This window comes from Gobio gobio, assembly GCF_949357685.1.
Source record: "Gobio gobio genome assembly, chromosome: 19".
Taxonomy (NCBI): domain Eukaryota; kingdom Metazoa; phylum Chordata; class Actinopteri; order Cypriniformes; family Gobionidae; genus Gobio; species Gobio gobio.
The window spans coordinates 9,911,181-9,935,588 of NC_137112.1; the positions used below are offsets into that span (position 1 = coordinate 9,911,181).

A 24,408-nucleotide genomic window follows, 5' to 3' on the forward strand; every position below is an offset into this window, starting at 1 on the left:
AAAGTTTTAAATATGGATATTTTTCTTACCCAAACGCATCGATTCGCTTCAGAAGGCCTTTATTAACACCCCAGAGCCGCGTGGAGCAGTTATTTGACGGACAGATGCACTTTTTATGGACTTCAAAAACAGAGCAACTATTAATCAAATTCTAATGCTTGGATTAGCCTGGACTTTTTTAATATAACTCCGATTGTATTCGTCTGAAAGAAGAATGTCATATACACCTAGGATGACTTAAGGGTGAGTAAATTATGGGCTAATTTTCATTTTTGGGTGAACTATCCCTTTAAGCGTGGTACGAAGAACGGACCCCTGAACTAATTTCATAATTGATTAACTTTAGTTATTGAACTGAACTGAACCAACACTGAACTGACACTTTCAGTGGACTTACAATGGCCCCAATGGATATTAAAAGTATGGCTAGTTTTAGTATGAAAGTTAAAAGTTGGTTCTTAGAAAGGTTGTTTTAGTGATTAATTTGTATTAGTATTTGGTCTGTATGTGTAATTTTTGTAAATGTATTTTAATTTTGTATTTATACTATACCACTGTACCTGTTGCTAGGAGTGAAGTGTGTGCTTTACATCAAGGACCGCGATGGAAACAAGTTTATAACTTTATTGTGTTATATCCTTGACAAATGAGTAGGGCTGGGCGATATTAAAGAAAAATTTGATATTCTTGTTAAATAATGCGATATTGCTTTAAATGTGTAAAATCTATTTAAATTATAATTTAAAAAATATTTAAAAACTGAGAATGATACCATTTATGTGTTTCACATTCTTTCTAGGAAAAGAAAGCATTGACAGTTTGAGTGTGTATCAAGACACGGAAAAAAGAACGGCTTGTGCGCACGTTTCGGTGTGCGTGTCAGACAGTGCTAGACTGCAAGGAGTTATTTTTCGCAAGTTATTGTGTTTAATAACTCTTTTTAACATCAAGCAAGTCACATAAGTAACAGTCGTGTGACCAGTCTATTCTCTGCTATATGCGTTGACCTAAAACATACACTTTTCACAATGTTGAAGTAGCCTATTAAAATCATTCAGATATTGTGTGCCCTTGCGTTATGCATATTGCGATATGTACATTTGCGATATTTCAATATATTGTGCAGTCCTACAAATGAGTGTATTTCACTACTTTTTTGTGCAATAAATTAAATCAGAGACAATCCAATCCATGCAAGAGCAGCTATCCAACAGAAATGTATCACACAGGGATTTTACCACAAAATATTTATATTCCATTTCCAAAAGAAATGCAATTTAATGAGCAGATATATTGCTTTAAAGAGCATGACAGATGTTTTGAGATTTGAATGCAGATGAGTAAAATAGAGAACTGGACTGTGGATTTCAATGGACATTTTAAACACATTTTCAAGTGTAAAGAAAAAGAATTGCATCAGTCATGGGGGAAAACTATTTGAGCCAGTCAGCTGTTTTTGGTTGTCAGGCAGAGACTGACCTCTAAATGATTCTGAACCCCCTCTACAGCTTGATCGGCTGGTGTTTTCATCACGCCACTGAGGACAGAATGACAAGCAGACATGTGATGTTACAACAGCTCAATAAGGAAGAAGCGTGGCTGTGCTTGTCATGGAGACACACCTGTATTTGGTCCCTGCGTATTGGAAAAAGATTAAATAACGGGCGGTGACGGCGGAGTGTTGCATGTTTCCTGGTATATACGTTTAAAGTTTGTCAATACGAGGCGTTAAAAATGGAAAAAGCAGCGTACGTATCACACATACGTCAAAATATGATTTAAACGTCGTATAGCCAAAATAATGCCGTAACAAACACGAACGATACTAGTCATGTTAAAAATTAGAGCCATGTGTGAGCGCCTCAAAGGAAAACTCAGCTGCTGTCTGACGTTTAGAACCCAAAGCGATGCCTGTTTAAAAAAAAAAAGGCGTTCAACTGACAAATTAGTTAAAACACACATCTTTTCAGTCTTGAGACCTGTTTGCCGTATAAAGAGTATTTATGTTTATACCGTGTGTGGCTTTATTTGAGAATATTTATTTTCTAAGTGTTGGAAATTTAAAGGCGGTATGGGAGGCCGGCAAAAAAACATTCAAAAAAATCAGCGGGAACAGGGACAAACCTGACGTAGGCATTTACGTAATGATGATTGACAGAAGGGGGCGAACTTAAAGCTCAATTTGTATTAATAATAAAATTATATAAAATTGTACACAGAATTTACCCTGTCAAGGAGTTACTTAAACGTTTCCATATGAAGATTGAAAACTTATGTGAATTCTGTGGCAATGCCAAAGAATCTGTGACTCATCTTTTTTTTTTTTTAGTTTATATATTCAAAAATGTTTTGTTTCTAGATTGTTTGGAACATGTATACAAATTGATCTGTAGTATTTTTCTTCGTACAAGACAATATTGATTCCAAAAGTACAATTGTGCTTCCAGTTGTGCAACTTTAACTTGGAAAATATCACATTCATGTAAAAAAATGGGCTAAAGCTAAGCCAAGCTTTGAACATTTTATAAAATAAATTAAACAATATGGTTCTACATTAGATCAAATTAAAAACATAAAAGCAAGAAGGGCCTATGAAGCTTTTTGTTACATTAAATTGTTATTTTACCCCTGGCATGACTTACTTTAATTTACATATCCGTATGTTTTGTTTTGTTTTTTTGTTGTTTTGAGTTGTATTTACATGTAATTTTTTTTATTTAATTTTTTTGCATTAATAAAAAAACAAAGCTCACTGTTAAACTTTTTTTAAAGATTTTATACAGATATGGATACTAAATGTGAGTTTTGCAGAATGTAGAAACAGACTGTTGTTCGTTTATTTTTTTCAACTGCATTTCTAGTTTAATATTTTGGAATGATATGGATGATTTTTAGGTGAAAGGGTTATTAATTATGGGTAACATTAATTAAATAACATTTTATTATTATTGTGAAGCAAAGCAGGCATTGTGTGAAGCTCTTAAAATAATTATTTGATCTTTGATTTTATTTGCTCACACAGTAACACGTTACAATAAAGTTTCATTTGTTAAAGGCACAATACGTAAGATTTTTGGATTAAAATATCCAAAAACCAGAACAGTGTTATATTTTGTTGACTTGTGTACTTACATTATCCCAAATGTTTCCAAATGTTTAAATCCAGAGAAATAATCAATTTTAACCAGGAAAAAATTTGAAAAAATCACCTATCAATGACATCATACCCACGTTACCCTCGATTTCCCGCTTTATTTTGTAGAAATCATGGAAACACCAAAGATGCTTTAATATATTGTGCTTTTTATTAGACGGGTGAGGGTTTGGATATGAAAAATTACATATTGTGGCTTTAACATTAGTTAACATGAACTAACACACACTTCCGCAGTAAGTTAATGTTTCTTTTAACATATAATAATAAATTTTTTAAATGAACGGCTGTATATGTTAGCATTAGTTAATGCTTTGTCAATGGGACCTTATTGTAAAGGGGTGTAAAAATAAAAATATTTAAAATATTTTTTTATTGGTTATAAGGAAAGTTAAAGGGATAATTCACCAAAAAAATTTAATTAACCCATGATTTATTCACCCTTAAGCCATCCCGGTGTATATGACATTCTTCTTTCAGACGAATACAATCAGAGTTATATTAATAAATATCCTGGCTAATCCAAGCATTATAATGGCTCAAGCTCAAAAAAATGCATCCACCCAAGACTCAACATAAACGCGCTCCACACGGCTCCAGGGGTTAATAAAGGCCTTCTAAAGTGAATCGATAGAGTTTTGTAGGCTGCCTTCCATATTCAACGTACTGAAAAAGCGTAACTGGCGCGACCTATCACTAGAACGTAGCGAAAGCATTTTGCCCCATTGATTCACTTCACAAGGCCTTTATTAACCCCCTTTAAAAGTACTAAAAGTACTTTTATAATGGATGGATGCACTTTTTTGAGCTTCAAACTCAATGGACCCCGTCCCTGCCATTATAAAGCTTGAAAGCATCAGTATATTTATTAATATAACTCTAATTGTGTTCATCAGAAAGAAGAAAGTCATATACACCTAGGATGGCTTGATGGTGAGTAAGGCCACATCCACACGAAGCCAGAGCTTTCCCAATCCAATCTTTTTTTCCCTCGTCTCAAGAAATTTCTGCGTAGGCTACACACGAAACCACTGAAACTGACTCAAAACAATGTAGTATACAAGCCAGACCAGTGTAGAAGAAGAAGAGGCGGCCATCTTGCCACAGTCAGCTCGCTCACTCGTAACATTGTGTTTTAATGGTGCATGTACTTTTGAAATAACCATAACTCAATTTTATACCGATTTTCAAACTGTTTGGTTTGTTATAAACGTCAGTTTATGACACGTTATGACACTGCTTATGAATAATTATTCATAATTTGTTCAACCATCCAGAATTATAGCCACGTTAATAACGTTTGTCAGAAACCAAACGATTTGTAAATCCATCAAGATTTCAGCGAGGTAAGAGTATTTACTCACCTTACATCAGGTACCACAGAGCCCGCCAGAAAACTTGCCTGTGACAAGATGGCCGCCGGTGATGACGTTAGAGACTCAAATCACCTTTGTTTGGCCTTCAGGGGCTGTACTTTGAGGACATGAATCTCCCCGTTATGGTAAGAGGCGTGACTTCTCCGGGCAACGTGCGCTAAGCTGCTGTCGAATCACAACACGGGAACCGCTGGCACAATCAGAACTCGTTACGTATTTTTGAAGGAGGGACTTCATAGAACAGGGAAATCCTCAAGCCGTTTTTAGGACAGTGAAAACAGCGGTATACAGATCAGTAAATTGTGTGAAAAATACTGTTTTTTTACACGCGAAACATGAACACATGTTATATTGCACACTGTAAACACAATCAAAGCTTCAAAAAAACTGGAAAAACGGGACCTTTAAAGTGAACTACTCCTTAAAGGGATAGTTCATCCAAAAATTTAAATTATCCCATAACTTATGCTAAAAGAGTTACCTCTGGCCTGGCACATGACGTAATGATGAACGCGGAAGCGCAGAGGATAGAGCAAAACAAAACACTGGTCACGAATTAGCAGTCTAAAAGACTCATTTTCAAAGAGGAATGTCGGATTTTGATATAAAAGAAGAGGAGCTGGAGTTTGTTGCCCAGCCCTATTTGTTTGCGTCACTACTCCTACATCCTACGTCCCATCACATCAGAAGGTACTCTTTTGGGACAAGTCGACGGAAGCTAGTTATTTTAGTTTATACAGTTTTAAATATGGATGTTTTTCTTACAAAAACCTATCACTTCACTTTAGAAGGTGTTTATTAACCCACTGCAGCCATATGGATTACTTTTATGATGGATGGATGGATGGATGGATGGATGGATGCGCTTTTTTGGACTTGAGCTCCATTCACTACCATTATAGAGTCTGGGAAACTACGTCATTGCGCATTGCATTATGGGTAGTCGCCGCCATGTTTTAGGACACACTCAGGAGTGTACAATGATAACAAATGCAAATCACCAGAGAAAAAAAACAACTGTATTTACGTTAATACTTTTTAAAAAACTGCTTGCACACAGTTCGAATGAATGGACTAATATTTGAATCTCTTACGTACATGAGCGCTCAGTCGTGCGTCCAGGACATTGCCCATATTCATCACGTTTCATACAATCACAAATTAGACGGCCGCCTTCTATCGCACCACACACAACACCATACATTGATTTCTCTTTTGCAGTTAATTTTTTAATAGCCCAACTAAAAAGTCTGTATCTGACATATAAAATAATAAATACATATAGCTTGATCTCAGCCAGTGGATCATTTATTCAATCAACATATAGATCATATCGCCCTAATTCCTTAATGTTAAAGCATTAAGGGATAGCATAAGATTATGGCTCATAATGCAGCTATGAAATGATTTGTATTTGAAAGCGCTTTAGCCTACAGTACTAAAAAGTTTTACTGGACTTAAATGGAACAAGTAATATATTCTTTCTGCTGAGAGAAGCTGAACAATAAAGCATTTCCAGACGTGTTTCATACATTATTTATGGTGTGAGCACATACAAGTGGTTCAGAAAATATAAATCTGTAATATATCTGTTATAAATAATAAATATATAAATACAAATTCTAAAGACACATTTTGATTAAAGGTGCACTATGTAAAATAAATTCAGTAAAATATCCACAAAAATTTATTTTTGCAAAAATAAATATATTCTCGCTAGAAATGACATCAGAAGTAGAAAATGATGGTAAAAAACGTAGGCTACATTTACACACAAACTGACCAGAAAATGCAACTTTTGGACACCATCTTTTTTTCCAGCTCAACTAGATTGGAAAGCACAGGATTGTGGGATATCAAAGGCAGCGAAGGATGCAAATATGCTGCCTTCAAAAACCGACCAGATGAAGGTCTCTCAGAGGACAGGAAGTGAAGCTAATGTTAGATTCGGACGTGCCTTGGTGCCTTCCTACCTTGAAATGTGTCCTCCGAAGGCAGCATTTTCCAGGTTTCGGACGCAGCCACACAGTAAAAATGCGTATTTGAAAGACGCTCCCTTATCATATTTTGCCGCACTTTGACGACGGCCCCTTAGCTTGCACGGCGCTGAAACTGATCCACACACAGATCTGTAACAGTGTGTCACAGTGTCACTGTTTTACCGGGGATACACTTGCGTTTTACATTCAGGCGTATTACAGCCACCGGCAATGCTGTGTTACATTTTTAACTGAAAGACGGAATAACTGCAAACATGACGGTGGATTTTGAGGAATGTATTAAAGATTCACCCCGTTTCAGGTAAGAACACACTCATGTTCCACAGCTGACGCCTGTTTGCATGTGAACGTTCAGATTCTCTTTAAACAACACACACGGCATAACGTCGTCGGCGATGTGGGGTTTTCTATGTGTGTTTATGGTCAATTGAGGGTTAATTGTCACACAAAAGATCCAACGGGATTTTTGTTTGACGTTGTGGGGTTATTTTAAAATACGATGAGTCTTAAAAACAGGTCGGGCTTTTATCCTCCGTTTATAATATTGTGGTTTTAAACATGTACTCGTATTGTAGCTTTTGAGCTATTGAGGGCATCACAGGAGGCGCGTGCTACTGGGCATCATAGGCGCCCTAAAATGCTGTCTCGCTCGGCATCTTACTAGGTTATGAGGACATTCGCCCTGTTCATGAGGGACCAGTTGAATGAATGAGGGCTTTTTAAGGACACGGATCTTTAGCTGCAATAGCCCAGTTTCGCTGGTTTGTTGTATAGTTGTGTTACAGATGCTGTTCGGCTGAATCATTTACTGAAATAAATGAGATTAACCGGTCCAGCCTAATGCAAAAGCATCACATGAAAACCTAATGCAGTGGGGATGTTCAGATGAATTCATGAAGGGGGGCGTTGCTGTTTCACACGCCAAGTATCATTATTACTAATGCAGGGACACTGGCCATTTACATGCACAACTGCACAGGTTTCTTGAATATATGTTACAGTAGCATTCATTATCACAGCTTGCATGCACGATGCATAATAAAATGCTACAGAAAAATGGTAATTAATACTAAGGCTTTTTGTTGCCAGTCATCGCAATTAATTATAATAGTCATAAATAGATTTTTTTTAAAGCCATTGATTCAACTAGGAGTCAAAAAGGTTGAGAACCACTGACTTAAAGGGATAGTTCACCCAAAAATGAAAATTGCCATTATTTACAAAGTCGTAGGTAAAGTGTATTTATATAGCACATTAAAAACAGCGATGCTAAACAATGTGAATTACAACATAATATCCTCCTGGGACCCAGGAATAGTCTTTTGTCCTCTGTTGTGGACATTATATTTTAGTGAATTTCTCTGACATCTTACATGGCACAATGGTTTTGGCTTGACTGACATTAATTTAGTGATCACATTTTAACACTCTTATGGAAAATGACAATATTTTGTAATGATTTAAATCTGACAAATAAATCAACATCTCAGGAAAATGTTATGGGGTTTCATATCAAAATATGACTTTTTGTTACAGGTCATCGATTTCCACTGTAGAGGACACCGTGACTTAAAGCATGTTTATCAGGCATTCTGTGAGTGAGAGACTAGGGAAAGAAATTATGTTTCAATATTCCTATGAAATATTAGATATTATTATGAAAATCTTGCCAATTACTACTCACATTATTACATTTTTTCTTCATTACATGTTTCCCCAAGAACACATTAATATGCAATTGGGTTACACAATGTATACATTGAGATACATATACATATAGATATAATATATTGATACATTGAGATAGATGTATTGTATATAATGGGAAACCCCGCTTATCACCATTTTATATATTGCATAAAGGAAAATGATATATCAAATCGTTCTGTTATATCTTACATAACATAGTTGAGAATCATCTATGTACAAATTTTGGAATAAAAAAATCCTGAAATCTAAAAATTGATTTGTGATTTAAAAACAAAAATCGCATTGTTTTTGTCTATTCATGTATTTTTTTTTTCATTGAGTCCTGGTGTCCTCTACAGAGGGTATAGCATATATGAATAAAATATAATTTTTCAAAAATACAAAATTCACAGAACTTTTTCTCCTGGTTCTCAGGAGGATATAATAGAAAATGCATGACATGCATATAAATATAATCATGAGCATAATATAAATACATAAATGTGTCATAAGTCTCACGGGTATATTTGTGGCAATAGCCAACAATTCAGTGTATGGGTCAAAATTATCGATTTTTCTTTTATGCCAAAAATCATTAGGATATTAAAGGGATAGTTCACCCAAAAATTTTAATTCTGCCATCATTTACTCACCCTCAAGTTGTTCCAAACCTGTATGAGTTTTTGTTCTGCTGAACACAAAAGACGATATTTTGAAAACTGTTTATAACCAAGCAGATAGAGCAACCATTGACTACCATAGTATTTTTCTCCTACTATGGTAGTCAATGGTTGCTCTATCTGCTTGGTTACAAACAGTTTTCAAAATATCATCTTTTGAATGAATTTCAGAATTTTCATTTTTGGGTGAGCTATCCCTTTAAAGCTGCTGTCCGTAACTTTTTTTGTGTTCAAGATTTACAAAAATTATATAATGAGAATGTCCAACATGAATCCATTTTCCAAACAGTGTTTTTTTTCTTACCCTGAATCGTTATGGTACACTTATAATAAGTGTTTATATTGGGACTATTTCAGAGTGGCCTGGGAGGAACCGTGGCGGAGGAGCACAGTCCCTGCGTGACTCGCCATAGACATAAACAGAGAGAAGTAGCTCCGACTGCAATGTTCTTCCGCAAGACGCGTGCAGTTCTGTGTATTAACCGCTAGAGCGCAAAAAGTTACGGACTGCAGCTTAAAAGGATTACTTCACTTCAAAATGAAAATGTCCTTATATTTTTCTCACCCCCATCTCAACCAAGATGTTCATGTCTTTCTTTCAGTCGAAAAGAAAATACGTTTTTTTTTGAGGAAAACATTCCAGGATTTTTCTTCACATAATGGTTTTCAATTCCAACCAAAATATTGAAGGTCCAAATTAATTCAGTTTCAAAGGAAGGGCTTCAGAGGCTCTGCCCGATCCCAGACGAGGAATAGGGTCTTATCTAGCCAAACCATCGGTCATTTTCTTTTCTTTTTTTTAAATTTTTTTTTTTTTAAGATTTTTAATTATGATAGGACAGTAGGTAGACAGGAAGCGAAGTGGGAGAGAGAGAGAGAGAGGGGGACGGGATCGGGAAAGGTCCACGAGCCGGGACTCAAACTCGGGTCGCCCGAAGCGCAACAGCACTATATGTCAGCGCACTGCCCACGAGGCTATTGGTGCCGACCATCGGTCATTTTCTATATATTTTTTTAAATTAATATACTTTTTAACCTAAATTGCTCATCTTGCGCTGCTCTGCAGCCGCCAGTGATTGGGTAATCACGTCGAAAACATCACACTAGACGTAGGCGGAAGTACCGCCCACGTATTTACAAAGCGCACATGCGAAGACTAATATAAACTCCCTTTAATTTTGAAGTTGAAGATGGAGTGTTTTTTGGTAAAGGGCGTTTGTATTAGTCCTTGCACGTTTGGTTGGGGCGGTACTTCCGCCTACTTCTAGTGTGACGTCTCAACGTGATTGCCCAATCACTGGCGGCCGTAGAGCAGCACAAGATGAGCAACTTATGTTAAAAAGTATATTCATTTGTCTTTTTTTTTTTTTGATGGTTTGGTTAGATAAGACCCTATTCCTCGTCTGGGATCGGGCAGAGCCTCTGAAGCCCTTCCTTTGAAACTGCATTGATTTGGACCTTCAACATTTTGGTTGCCATTGAAAACCATTATGTGAAGAAAAATCCTGGAATGTTTACATCAAAAAACTTGATTTCTTTTCGACTGAAGAAAGAAAGACATGAACACCTTGGTTGAGATGGGGGTGAGAAAAATATCAGGACATTTTGAAGTGAACTAATCCTTTAAGTAAAGATCATGTTCCATGAAGATATTTTGTACATTTCCTATCGTAAATGTATAAAATAATACATTTTAGTAATATATATTGCTAAGGACTTATTTGGACAATTTAGATTTTTTTTTGTTTGTATTTGCTCTTTTCCATTTAATTACAATGAACAGGAGCTAGTGCTTAAAATCACAAATCATAAAAGTTTCATAAAAATGGTTCATACATTGGTTTAAAAGGGGTATGCAGTAGCTTTGTATGATTGGAATTTAATAATTTGTTATTCAAATCTTCTCTGGGGAATTCGTGAGACTGAGTACATGAGAAAATTAGCAATGTCCCATCTGTTTGTGTTGGGTGTTTTCCATGAGACTGTTGACCCAATTCAAAAAAACTGATCTGATTGATTTGTTCATAAATCCGACTGATGTGTTTCTTATATTTCAGCTCATTGTCTCAATCAGTGGCCGTTGGATTAATGAATATAGAATTTTAGTCTATGCGTCTTATAACTTCAAAAGGCTGGGATATCGTTTTTGGACTCTTTTGACCTTTTATGAATGACACTTTTTACCTGGACATTTTTTTTTTATTTTCTTTTTGTGTTCCGTACAGCAAAGAAAGTCTTATGGTTTTGATACTGTCAGTGAAGACAGAATTTTTGCTTTTTGATGAACGATTCCTTTCATTTTCTAGCCTGGTGTCTAACTTTGCCGGAATTATGGCAATATCATTTAATTTTTAGTGCTGTCATTGTTCTCAGCACTGTGAAAGTCTTGGTTTCAGTAGTTTAGTCAGCAGGCGTGCAGATTTCAGCATGGGCAGATTCACTTCAGATGAATTCTAATGAGGTGAGTCACGGCTTCTGCCAGTCATGTGGGTCTGTGATCATCAAACATGAAGGACACAGGAGATGCTGAACTTGTTCTCCATCTGTTCAGTTCATCTTTTATCTTCTGTGTCAGACATTGAGGCATCATAAACGTCATTCTACAGCAGTGACGTTAAGTACTCCATCATGCGGTGATCGTGATTTCACCAAGTAAAACATGTTCCTGGATCAACATCTTTGTTGAAATCACAGTGACCCCGTCATGCACATACAGTAGACATTTATCCAGCAAACTGTCAGTGAAGCTCTGAGCTCTGCCCTCTTTGTGCCTCTGAGGCATCAAGGACTTTTGAAAGACAGGCAGCAGGGTCATGGAGATGTGCAGTCTCGGCAAGGGCTCGATGTTCTGGGCAGACATCCAGTATTCCCAGCTTCACTCTCTAACACTCTCTAGGGACCATACATGAAGAACCAGACTGCAGATTTGGGTGAAAAATGACAGTTTATCCCCATTATCCTATAGGACAAGCGGTTTGGAGAATGGCTGGATGGGTTTATCTTGTAGCAAAGTGTCATTTACATTCAGCACATTCAGACACACTTGTCACCTTCTGATATTTTTAGATAGTCTATTGAAGGGAGAGTTCCTGTGAAAGTACTTTTTAAAACTGTTATTTTTTAAAAGAAATGATTAGCACTTTTAGAGGCCCAGAATAGTTGCAATGATCTACATAAGAGTCGAGACATATGTGTTATTTGGCCCATTGCCGCAAATGTTAAAGGGATTATTCACCCAAAAATGAATTTGTCATTTTTTACTCACCCTAATGTCGTTCTAAATCCGTAAGAATTTTGATCATCTTCGGAACACAAATTAACCTCATTGGTTCTTGCTGAAGCTCAAACGTGGTGCATAACTTGATAATGAACCTCATTGGTTCTTGTTGAAGCTCAAACGTGCTGCATTACACGAGAATAAACCTCATTGGTTCTTGAGGAAGCTCAAACGTGCTGCGTAACACAAGAATGAACCTCATTGGTCCTTGAGGAAGCTCAAACGTGCTGCGTAACACGAGAATGAACCTCATTGGTCCTTGAGGAAGCTCAAACGTGCTGCGTAACACGAGAATGAACCTCATTGGTTCTTGTTGAAGCTCAAACGTGCTGCATAACACGAGAATGAACCTCATTGGTTCTTGAGGAAGCTCAAACGTGCTGCGTAACACGAGAATTAACCTCATGACATGTCTTTTTAAAACTTGCCAATTTGGACATGCGAGCGATTTTATAGCATTCCATCATACATGGGATGTGAGCTAAGAGAGAGTTTTCTTTGTGCTCATACCAACAACAAACAGACAAGCCTAAAGAGCGTCGCGCATTCCAAATTAAGTTTTTTCCTTAGTCAAATACACACAAACTTATGTCAAATGTCCATCTTTAGTGAGCAGTCACATAAACACAGTTGGTTACGTCTTACGCGAATATAATGCAATAGTATGCGTGTAAATATTATGAAATCTAAATGTCATTGGTTGAAACGAACGCTGGAGAATTCATTATATTTAAACGATACGATCTTATGTATGTGCGTTGATCAGTGTTAAAAGAAAATAAATGTATAAATTAGATCGTTTGATTTATGCACTCACCTGTCAATCTCTTAATGTCTTGTACAAGTCAGGATGGGCAAGTGGCAGATGCTTGGCAAGGTTTGATGGTTTTTATTAACCTCATTGGTCCTTGAGGAAGCTCAAACGTGCTGTGTAACACGAGAATGAACCTCATTGGTTCTTGTTGAAGCTCAAACGTGCTGCATAACACGAGAATGAACCTCATTGGTTCTTGTTGAAGCTCAAACGTGCTGCGTAACACGGGAATGAACCTCATTGGTTCTTGTTTAAGCTCAAACGTGCTGCATAACACGAGAATGAACCTCATTGGTTCTTGAAAAGAACTGACTGACCGACGCCAATTCAACATGCTCAATCATCCTAAAAGCCGTCGTCAGTCTCTGACTAGTTTTGACACATTGTGAAACACATCGCAAAAACTGAGCTGACAGATGCTCAAGATGGCTCAACGATGGCTGGACATTGTCTTGGCATGTTAAAGACATAATTTATACTTGTGATGGCAATAACTCAAACTCGTATTACACACTTCCTTCCTATAGACTACAAGAAGACACAGAAAGGAATTTCACAATTTCCACAATTTCCAGTTATAAAGTAACTGGAGCATCTACAGAAATCTTTAAGGACTACTCTTTCACACTAAACACGATCTTCCACTGAGTCACTCCAGCCATAAAATGAACAGAACAAAATTGGCGGGCACCCCAGTGTGTATGTGGACATGTTGACGGACAGCCGGCTGCTGCTGCTGTTGTGTAACACGGTAAAACTGGGACGTTGAGAGTAGGAGGCAGGAACCGGAATGATCTTCCCAGTCAATTCAAGCAGGCTGTCAGCTTTAGGAAAGGTGGAGCTGTAGACTTGCTGGTTTCTACATGCGTCGACCTGCAGCCAGGAAACTTTAGAGCAGAGTATTAAGAGAAATCAGGTGTGGCTGCGGTACATACTGCACTGAAGAAGTCACAATCCGTTGATTGTAATACAGGCATCTAGGTGGGACAGGGTTGCATCTGAATTCCTGTACTTTTATAGCATGTCCTGAATTAGATGAAAAACTTCCGTCTAGACCGTTGATGAAGTATGTTGTGCAGGCGTGTAGGTGTGTAGTGCTTTTCCGGACATAATACATTTGACATGTTACCATTGTTATTATGTTTTTTTTTTGTTGACCTGAGGCACAGTAAAACAAAGTTTATGCTGGTGTTATTAAACTAGTACAATTTGACCACAATTGAACAACTTTCTTTGTATCTATAGCACGGATATTTACTGTTAGTGCAAATTTTCATGGGCAAAATCCAGTCATTTCAAAAGGAATCCACAATTTTGCACGAGGGTGAACACTTCTAATGCAATCTTCCCAAGTTTGTCACGCAGATTCGAAACCGACTTTTAAGGTGATGTGCTTCATATTTTGTTCGTTATTGTCAATAGACAATGGACCTCTTTCACCTGTGAATTTCTGTGGAAATGTCACAATAATATATAATAAAGTTTGCTTAAAATTCTGTAAAAGATTTACTCATCCTTTCTGGGGAACACAAAAGAAAATAAAGTATTCCCCTGAAATTAATATTTAAAAAATGAGTATGTGGACATCCTACCTACTTGGCATATTACTTTTTTTGCACATTTTATTAGCCTGACGTCGTCATACTCAAACTAGTCAGAATATGAGTCTGATCTGCTCCATTGGGCTGTGATTATGAGGCGTGTTTCAACCGAACCAGGAAAGAAAATGCCTCTGCACTCAATTGGACAGACCTACAACCAATCAGAGCAACGGAGCGACGCATAGTTGTCAACAGAACTCAACTGCACGCACGCTGGAAGTAGAAGAAGATGATGAGTGTAAACAATCTTTGTAAAAAAAGAATTGAAGGATACACAGAGTACTTTACCAACACGATCATCATTTTTGAGAGAAATAGTGAAGGTGAATGCATATCCGAACAAATTCTCCATTTAGGATTTGTACGAATTCAACCCAAGCGCTCTTTGGTGACGTGGATGATTACGTTACTGTGGATCATCTGTCCATCATCGTATAAAGCCCGCCCTGACAATTTGATTGGTCCAAACAGTTCTGGTTTGAGCATAGTCGCTCCACAACGGATCAAGTCCAGACCGAACTTCCCGACCTCAAATGTTGTGGGCGGGGCTAAGTTTGGCTGGCATCTAGGCTAGCATTCTATAGTAGTTGCAGAAGCGTACCGTGGGGTTTCAGTCAGGGCCTTCACTAACGATCAACACACCCCACGCTAGGGATGGCTCGATACCACAATTTTAGCTTCGGTACGGTACCACAATCTAATACCGAAGTACCGATATTGAATCGATACCATACAGGGTCTGAATTTTGGCGCATAATTTTACTCCGATTTTTTTGCAAAGTAATTTCAGCAATACTCCGTTCTCTAGCTCTCAAAATGAGCAAATTGCTTCTAGCTTCAAAAGACATCACACATGCACTATAAAAGCAATCTGCGCGCTCCGATTCAAAACTTATGCTTTCGTTTCGGGACAGCTGACGGAAATCACTGCCCATGACATGTCTTTTTAAAACTTGCCAATTTGAACATGCGAGCGATTTTATAGCATTCCATCATACATGGGATGTGAGCTAAGAGAGAGTTTTCTTTGTGCTCATACCAACAACAAACAGACAAGCCTAAAGAGCGTCGCGCATTCCAAATTAAGTTGTTTTTCCTTAGTCAAATACACACAAACTTATGTCAAATGTCCATCTTTAGTGAGCAGTCACATAAACACAGTTGGTTATGTCTTACGCGAATATAGTGCAATAGTATGCGTGTAAATATTATGAAATCTAAATGTCATTGGTTGAAACGAACGCTGGAGAATTCATTATATTTAAACGATACGATCTTATGTATGTGCGTTGATCAGTGTTAAAAGAAAATAAATGTATAAATTAGATCGTTTGATTTATGCACTCACCTGTCAATCTCTTAATGTCTTGTACAAGTCAGGATGGGCAAGTGGCAGATGCTTGGCAAGGTTTGATGGTTCTTCAGCAGTTTTATAAGCAAAGTAATTCCAAATTTCACGTCTAATCCTCTCTTTATTAACTCCTTTTGTGCGTGTTGAGTGAGATTCAACTGCTGTATTAATTTTGTTCCTCTATGGCGCCACATGACATTTGCCGGTTTCGCGTCAGTTTGGGTAGCGCACTGCCACCTAGCGGTGAACTTCGGAACAGCAGTATATACCGAAATGAGCAAAATCTTGATATCGTACCGTTTGAAATAAAATACATACCGGTATTTTCCCAGTACCGGTATACCGCGCATCCCTACCCCACGCCGCCGGCATAACAACACCACACCTCTGGAGCGTTCTATCACTACACATCAAAATTTGATTGGCTAAAGACACGTCAGTCAAAGTTATGATCAAATGGAAAATGGCCGTTTCAACGGAAGGCTAGCTACTAGTGCTGGTCCATGGAGCTGTGATGCATTTAGATCAGGAGTGTCCAAAGTCGGTCCTGGAGGGCCACTGTCCTGCAGAGTTTAGCTTCAACTTGCCTCAACACCTGTCTGGAAGTTTCTAGTATGCCTAATAAGACCTTGATTAGTTTTTTTTAATTGGGGTTGGAGCCGAACTCTGCAGGACAGTGACCCTCCAGGAGCAGGATTGGACACCCCTGATTTAGATGATGACATATGGGAAATACAGCTCAGCGGCAGCCTCACAAAAAATAACCACATTCTTTCTGGAAATATAATTGTAACATACTGAAATTGACAGTAAGTGAATTTAGACATGTTCAAACACAAATTCATTTAATTTCATTTTATTTTGAATAATTTATTTTATTTTGACAGGGCCAGCAGAGAAGGCCCTGACAGCCCACCACTGTATAGTAGTGAAGTAAGCATATTTGGACACAGAGAGTGTCTCGCGAGTTGCCAGGACTTGCAGGACTACATTTTGATTTGAACGTTTCCTTATTTAGAAATTAACCTTGAAACTGTACAAGATCAACACAATTGCTTTCTTAAAGGGATAGTTCACCCAAAAATGAAAATTAGCCCATGATTTACTCACCCACAAGCCATCCTAGGTGTATATGACATTCTTCTTTCAGATGAATACAATCTGAGTTATATTACAACATTTCCTGGTTAATCCAAGCTTTATAATGGCAGCCCAAAATTTTAAACACAAAAAAAGGCATCTCTCCATTATAAAAGTAATCGATACGTCTCCAGGGGTTAATAAAGGCCTTCTGAAGTGAAGTGATGGGTTTGTGTAAGAAATATATAAATTAACATGTTATAAAGCAAAATATCTAGCTTCTGCCAGACCCCCTTCCGTATTTAATTTACGAAAAAAGCATAACTGGCGTAACGATGACGTTGGACGTTGTGTAAGCGTTTTGAACTGCGAGAGGCATTACCGTTACACTTTCTGTGTAAGTTCAATACAGAAGGCGGTCTGCTGGAAGCTAGATATCTTACTTTATAAGATTTTATGGATATTTTTCTAACACAATCCCATCGATTCACTTCAGAAGGCCTTTATTAACTCCCAGAGATTACTTCTCCACTTGATTACTTTTATAATGGATTGATGCTCTTTTTTTGGGCTTCAAATTTTGGGCTGCCATTCACTGCCATTATAATGCTTGGAAGAGCCAGGACATTTTTTTGATATGACTCAGATTGTATTCGTCTGAAAGAAGAATGTCATATACACCTAGGATGGCTTGAGGGTGAGTACATTTTCAGTTTTGGGTGAACTATCCCTTTAATTGTGTCTGTGCGATTTGTACCGCAACACAACATCTTCATGTTGCCTCAGCGATTCATCTAAATTCTCTTTCTCTATTGTTATTATTCTTTCAGGTCAACTACTGGAGCAACAGTTTGAAAATATTTTTTCTGAGTAAGTTAGATCATAAGCACATCTGAACTCTATCGCCCCCTTGGGTACGGCGGTATGGTACTGCCACAGAGACGCAAAAGCATTAGCCTAGAAATCTAGACGCACCCTAGTGGCAGCAAATATAATTTGCAGCCAGGGCGTCTAGCAACTCTCCGTTGGCTTGCGAGCTGGAAAAACCAAACTCTAGTCCGGCCAATCACATCGTGTATAGAGTCGTTGGGCAGGCTTAACATAATGATGGCAGAGTTCGAATCGGCTTTGGCCGTGACTCTGGAAGACTTGGAGTTAAGCTTTTCTTTGAGAAAAGAACAAAGAACGGCACTGATTTCATTCTTAAAGGGTTAGTTCATCCAAAAATGAAATTTCTGTCATTAATTACTTACCCTCATGTCGTTCGACACCCGTAAGACCTCTGTTCATCTTCGGAACACAAATGAAGATATTTTAGTTGAAATCTGATGGCTCTGAAAGGCCTCCATTGGCACAGTGCACGTTACACTCTCAAGACCCTTAAAAGGTACTAAAGATGTCGTTACAAAGTCCATCTCACTACAGTGGTTCTAAAATAACTTTATGAATCGGCGATAATAGTAAAAAACCCTAAATAACGACTTACATAGTGATGACGATTTCAAAACACGGCCTCATGAAGCTTCGAAGCGTTATGAGTCAGCGAGTCGATTCAGCGGTTTGAATCGCCAAATTTCAGCAGTTTGGTGGTTTGACACACGATCCGAATCATGATTCGGCTCGCTGATTCATAACGCTTCGAAGCTTCATGATGCCTTGTTTTGAAATCGTCATCACTATGTAAGTCGTTATTTAGGTTTTTTTTGCGCACAAAAACTATTATCGCAGATTCATAAAGTTATTTTAGAACCACTGTAGTGAGATGGATTTTGTAACGACGTCTTTAGTACCTTTTAAGGGTCTTGAGAGTGAACAGTGCATTGTGCCAATGGAGGCCTTTCAGAGCCATCAGATTTCAACTAAAGTATCTTCATTTCTGTTCCGAAGATGAACGGAGGTCTTACGGGTGTCGAACGACATGAGGGTAAGTTATTAATGACAGAATTTTCATTTTTGGGTGAACTAACCCTTTAAGAAAGGGAAGATGTGTTCAGAGTTTTGCTGACTGGTATACAGCAAAAGTTTAATCTATCAACTTGCTCTGCTTCACCTTCTTCGTTGCTCTGGTTGGTTGTAGCGCTATCCTATTGCGTGCAGAGGGAATTTGAAAGACATCCGTTTATCCCGCCCCTCGGATTGAGCCCTGCCAATGGTGTGTTCCCAGACCCAACAGCTTGATATGGTTCTGGCTTGTCTGGCTACAAAAGCATAGCTATAACAGTACAACTTGCAATATAAATTTGACCATTTAAAAGTGACTGGCCCTCTTTTGTGAAGTCTGCTTTTGTGTATGTGTTTTCAAGAAAGCATTGTCAGTGAGTGTCAGCGTGAAAGCATTTGGCAAACAGTTTTCCACCGCAGCCTTTTCACGAATTCAAAGGTAAAGTTATTCACACACCTGTCATTCATTCATTCTTAACCCATGACCGCCAGCGGCCTCTTCTTTGACAATGCAGTATAACTGGCATGTGACAACTCCTGTCACACCTCCCTTTCACAGAAATGTGTCCATTTACATTGGCCCACATTCACTCTGATGTATGTGGTCGGTTTACATCAAGCCTCATTACTTCCTCTGTGGATTAAGACAGAGTCGTCAAACAACTAAATCAGTCAAAATGGTGACTTGAGTAAACAGTTCTGACAAACTTGATTCACGCTGTTGTAACACCTGACAGTACATTCAGAGCTGTCAAAGCAAGCTCTGAACATGCAGAACAAGTGATAGCCTTTTATAGTCTCTCAAAAGGGCAACAACAGTGTATTTTCTGTTTGGTCACTATAGTTACAGGAAACTACCACTTTTCTCCTGGATCCTACAGTGAAGGAAACAGACAGATATGGGGTCGTGACCCTGGAACTCAGCATGTGTTTCTAATGGATGGGCTTCCTTAATCGGCTGGCTGGAATGCATGAGAAGAATGTATGGTTTAAGATGACAAGGAACGGAACCAGAGCACATTATATGACCATGCTTGACCACACTTCTGTCTGTAGTGCACGTATAGTTGGAAAAATAAGAATTGCTGTATTTAAATCATGGCAACAATTTCATTTTTTATACTGTATAAAGCGTAGGGGAAAAGCCATGAGAGGTACCGTGAAGACGCAGCTAAATGTTTCTTTGCAGAAACCATATGCAATAGACTTTATTCAAAGCGACTTACATTGCATTCAAGGTACACATTTTACATAGTGGCAGTTCTTGCTTTCCCTGGGCGTTGCTAGCGCCACGCTCTACTGTTTGAGCTACAGGAAAAACAGTAAATCTCAATAAATAATTAATAATCGTATGTGTGCATATATGCATGTATGAAAATTACAAATTAACTGCATGTTAAATACCTGAAAAACCTAATTTGTTAGGTAACACACACACACACACACATACCAATCAGTCATAACATTATGACCACCTTTCTAATGTGTTGGTCCCCCTTTTGCTGCCACAACAGCCCTGACCTCGTGGTTGTGCTCTATGCGGCTATGCAGACTCATACGTATCAAACTGCGATGCACTATGTATTCTGACACCTTTCTATCAGAACCAGCATTGACTTCTTGAGCAACAGAGTCTGTTTGATCGAACCACACGGGCCAGCCTTCGCTCCCCACGTGCATCAATGAGCCTTGGCCGCCCATGACTAGGGTTGGGTTCTGAACTCTGTACTTTTAAGGGCATCGACCGAATTACGTCGGTACTACCGAGTACAGATTCACATGAAATCAATCGGTACCAAATTTCGGTACCTGAGAACGCATCTGGTGATATAGACTAATGTCTGTGAATATTAAACCGCAAAAAGACTATCATGCGTGTCTCTGTGCGAATTAATGCCATATATGTGTGGTTTACCTCACACACTTACTCAGAATCGCGCGTGACGGTCGCATGTTTCCATGCTGTCTCATATGAGGACATGAACGCACAAACTTCATCTCCAGAGCCACTCAGAGTCACTTCATAAACATTTTACCGTCTTATTTGAGAAAAACTACCATCATGTCATAAACACAGAAACTCAAAGGTCTTCACAGCAACCTGTCAAAATAAAAGTTTGGCTAACTTGACAAATACATTACAGTTGTACAGTAGAATTTAGATACATCTCAATGTAATAATAATACTAACACTAATGTAATAATAATAAATTATCAAAACTTTATTTTTTAAGTAATAAATTACCCATTTTCGTCATGTTTTCATGTTAACCATATAAAGCTCAGTTTTGCAGCACATTGTTTGATAATTTTTTTTAAATTAAATTAAAAAATAAATTAAATTAATGTCTTTAGTCTTAATTTGATTACCATAAAATACACAACACACAAATTGTGGGAAATCTTTTCATAGAAATGAAATTAAAAAGAAAAAAAAATAATAATATGGTTGTTATTATTAATTAAATTATGTACCTAGTAGCCTACTATTTACTAGTATATATTACAGTATATAACCGTCGCAGACAATGGCAGACAGAGACCAGGGCTGGCATAATGCCAGTAACACTTCTATAAACGACTTACAGGTTCTTTACAGTTATTGATGTAAACATCCCTAAAGTAGCCTACCGAAAAAAGGTACTGTTGGGTATCAGTACCGAATTTGAGGTACCGATACCGGTTAAAATGTGAACAGTACCCAACCCTACCCATGACCCTGTCGCCGGTTCACCACTGTTCCTTCCTCGGAGCACTTTTGATAGATACTGACCACTGCAGACCGGGAACACCCCACAAGAGCTGCAGTTTTGGAGATGCTCTGACCCAGTCGTCTAGCCATCACAATTTGGCCCTTGTCAAACTCGCTCAAATCCTTACGCTTGACCATTTTTCCTGCTTCTAACACATCAACTTTGAGGACAAAATGTTCACTTGCTGCCTAATATATCCCACCCACTAACAGGTGCTGTGATGAAGAGACAATCAGTGTTATTCATTTCACCTGTTAGTGGTTATAATGTTATGTCTGATTGGTGTGCCTATATATGTAATATTATATTTTACTGTATTGTTATTGATTGATCACATTCTATTATTTCAGTTAGCAAGTCTAAATCGTGTCTCTTTCTATGGATAGATGATTATCTTCGTTACAGACTCCAATATTAATGTGCCTGGCCTGTTTTCATAATCATATAAACTCATTCTTTCACAAATGTCAACAGGATGTAATCCGTCGTCTCCAGCGCATCCCCTTTTGAGAATATTGAATACCTCCTCTGCTTCATTATGTGATATTATTGGCAGTGACTGGCCGCCATGGCAACAGGCTTTTCGGATGTAGGCGGATGACTGCCTTTTTCTGCGTATCACAAGAGTGGCCTTTACCTATTCCACATCACTGATGTGCAGTCATAATCTACGGAAGATGCATGAAAATTCACTCCACATGTCCCAGCGACCTTAGTGATTTGCACACATCGATCTCTTGATTTGATTTATTAAATCCCGTAACACTATTTCTTTAGAAAGGTCAGGACAAAATGGATCGCTATTAACCTGATACATAAATCTAATTCTCTAATGTTTGAAAAAAGAACTCCGTGAATTGAATTATGATTGCATTCTGGGCCTTAATGCTCTGTCTTGTCGTAAAACCATTAATCCCAACGGATTTATCCTATGGATACAGGTTTTCAGAGTAGGTATGTTTGCATTAGGTCAATTGTTTGACCAGGATTAAACCTTGAATCTCATCTCTCTCAGCATACAAAAGAGCTTTAGAGAGCATTAACAGGAAATAATATATGTAGATTTGATGGTAATAGAAAGTAAACAAACAAACACTGTGGGGAATTCAGTTGCAGTCTACTCGTATATAAAGTTGCTTATATGGTGACATATCAGAGTATCTATGATAAAGGAAAAAACTTGTTTTAAATGTCCTTTGAGAAATAGTTTCATGTTTTTTTTTTTTCCATTCATCTCGTCATTTAATTCATTTAATGAGGCTTTTCTCCGTTATGTGATCAGGACAGTTGTAGCATCCTGACAAAAATATATAAAGTTTAATTCAGAAAATAAAAAACATGCCCATCATCGAAGAGTCATGTTCTGTATGTTCTGACCTATTGAATAAATTAATAGGACAAACACATGAGCATCATGTCATTGACTCGCATTGGCCCTCCATATTTTTGTTTCATAAAGTCATTACACTTTCAACATTCAGGTTTCCACCATCGGTCAGTATACCCAAGCGTTCACCATAAATCAAACCCAAGAGGAAGAAAGACTTGTAATAAAGTTACAACTCAAGGATCTGTTTTTATTGGGAACACCAGGGTTTTTCCTGGGTCAAAAATGGTCTTCGGTGGTGTCTGACAGACATGGTCATCCACACACACAGTAAAAAAGTACCCTACCCACGTGATCTGTGAGCGCAATACTGACAATACATTTAAAATAAATGCAAAGAAACCGTTTGTAATTTTTGCTTATCTTATTTTGACATCTGATATTATGTATGATCTCTACCTTGATGTTTGTTTCTTTTGATCCTCATTTTTTACACTTTTTACTGATAATTGTTTTGGTATAATCATATCAATATTAAAAAGTAGCATTAAAAAATGTACAAATAGCCTAATTTTCTACCATATACAATTTTGTAAAATTATCAGCTAGCTAACAACTTTGTTCTGGTCTCACCTAACTCCAGTCTACACTAAATTATATTTCACTGCACATTGTCAACATAAATAAGCTGAATGACTGTGGATGATTAAACTAATTCCTACTATCCGCTCTTGCTAAATGGGGTAAGCATACTTGTGTTCTCGTTTCAGATGTTCTGAGTAAATGAATAAACTGATTCGTTCGTTCAGTGTGGGACGGATCAGTTGTTCTAACCAGTCGCTAAAATGATTCGATTCAAAGGAGTCATTGGTTCGCGAATCGTACATTAGCAGACGCGTTGCGTGCGAATCCCGTCTGTTAGAACATCGCGAAAGATTTGTCAATACAGAATACACTTCATAACAGAATATAATGTTTTCCCGTTTATTGAAACTTATGTTTATGTCAGCTGGTCAGAGAAAAGTCAATGTTTTTTGAGCGCAGTTCACACTCAGCCCCAGATAGCAAAAAATATCGGCACGGCTTCTTTTTGCCGCCGGCCCTAAGCTGTCGGCTATAGGTGCGTCCCGCTGGCGGTGATGAAACGTTTGCCGCCGAATACGTCACTCCCATTTCTTGCGAGATGCCGCGGCCGACTAGCCGGCGGGCCGCCGGCTTCATTTTCTCTGGCGGTTGCCTCCGCCTAATGGACCGCGGCCGGCTGGCGGCAAGCCGCTGTGAAATACAAGGATTTCTACTCTCAAATTCGACCAGCCACGTTGGCTATGTTTGGCTTGTTGGGAAATAGAGTGGAACTGACAGCAT

General features: G+C 38.0%; 2 protein-coding genes across 2 annotated transcripts in view; one reads left to right on the top strand and one right to left on the bottom strand.

The window, feature by feature from the left end:
* The window catches only part of pusl1 (pseudouridine synthase like 1), a 42,104-nt gene extending 40,217 nt beyond the window's left edge, over positions 1–1,887 (bottom strand). Inside the window, exons 1-2 of the mRNA XM_079844518.1 lie at positions 1,623–1,887; positions 1,480–1,537 (exon numbers count right to left, since the gene is read on the bottom strand). Coding sequence (XP_079700644.1) covers positions 1,480–1,537; positions 1,623–1,687 — 123 coding nt within the window. The 5' untranslated portion in view covers positions 1,688–1,887. The remainder of the gene's footprint in view (positions 1–1,479; positions 1,538–1,622) is intronic.
* Positions 1,888–6,623: 4,736 nt separating this feature from the next.
* acap3b (ArfGAP with coiled-coil, ankyrin repeat and PH domains 3b) overlaps positions 6,624–24,408 on the top strand; it is a 148,944-nt gene continuing 131,159 nt past the window's right edge. The window contains exon 1 of the mRNA XM_079843738.1: positions 6,624–6,831. Coding sequence (XP_079699864.1) covers positions 6,785–6,831 — 47 coding nt within the window. The 5' untranslated portion in view covers positions 6,624–6,784. The remainder of the gene's footprint in view (positions 6,832–24,408) is intronic.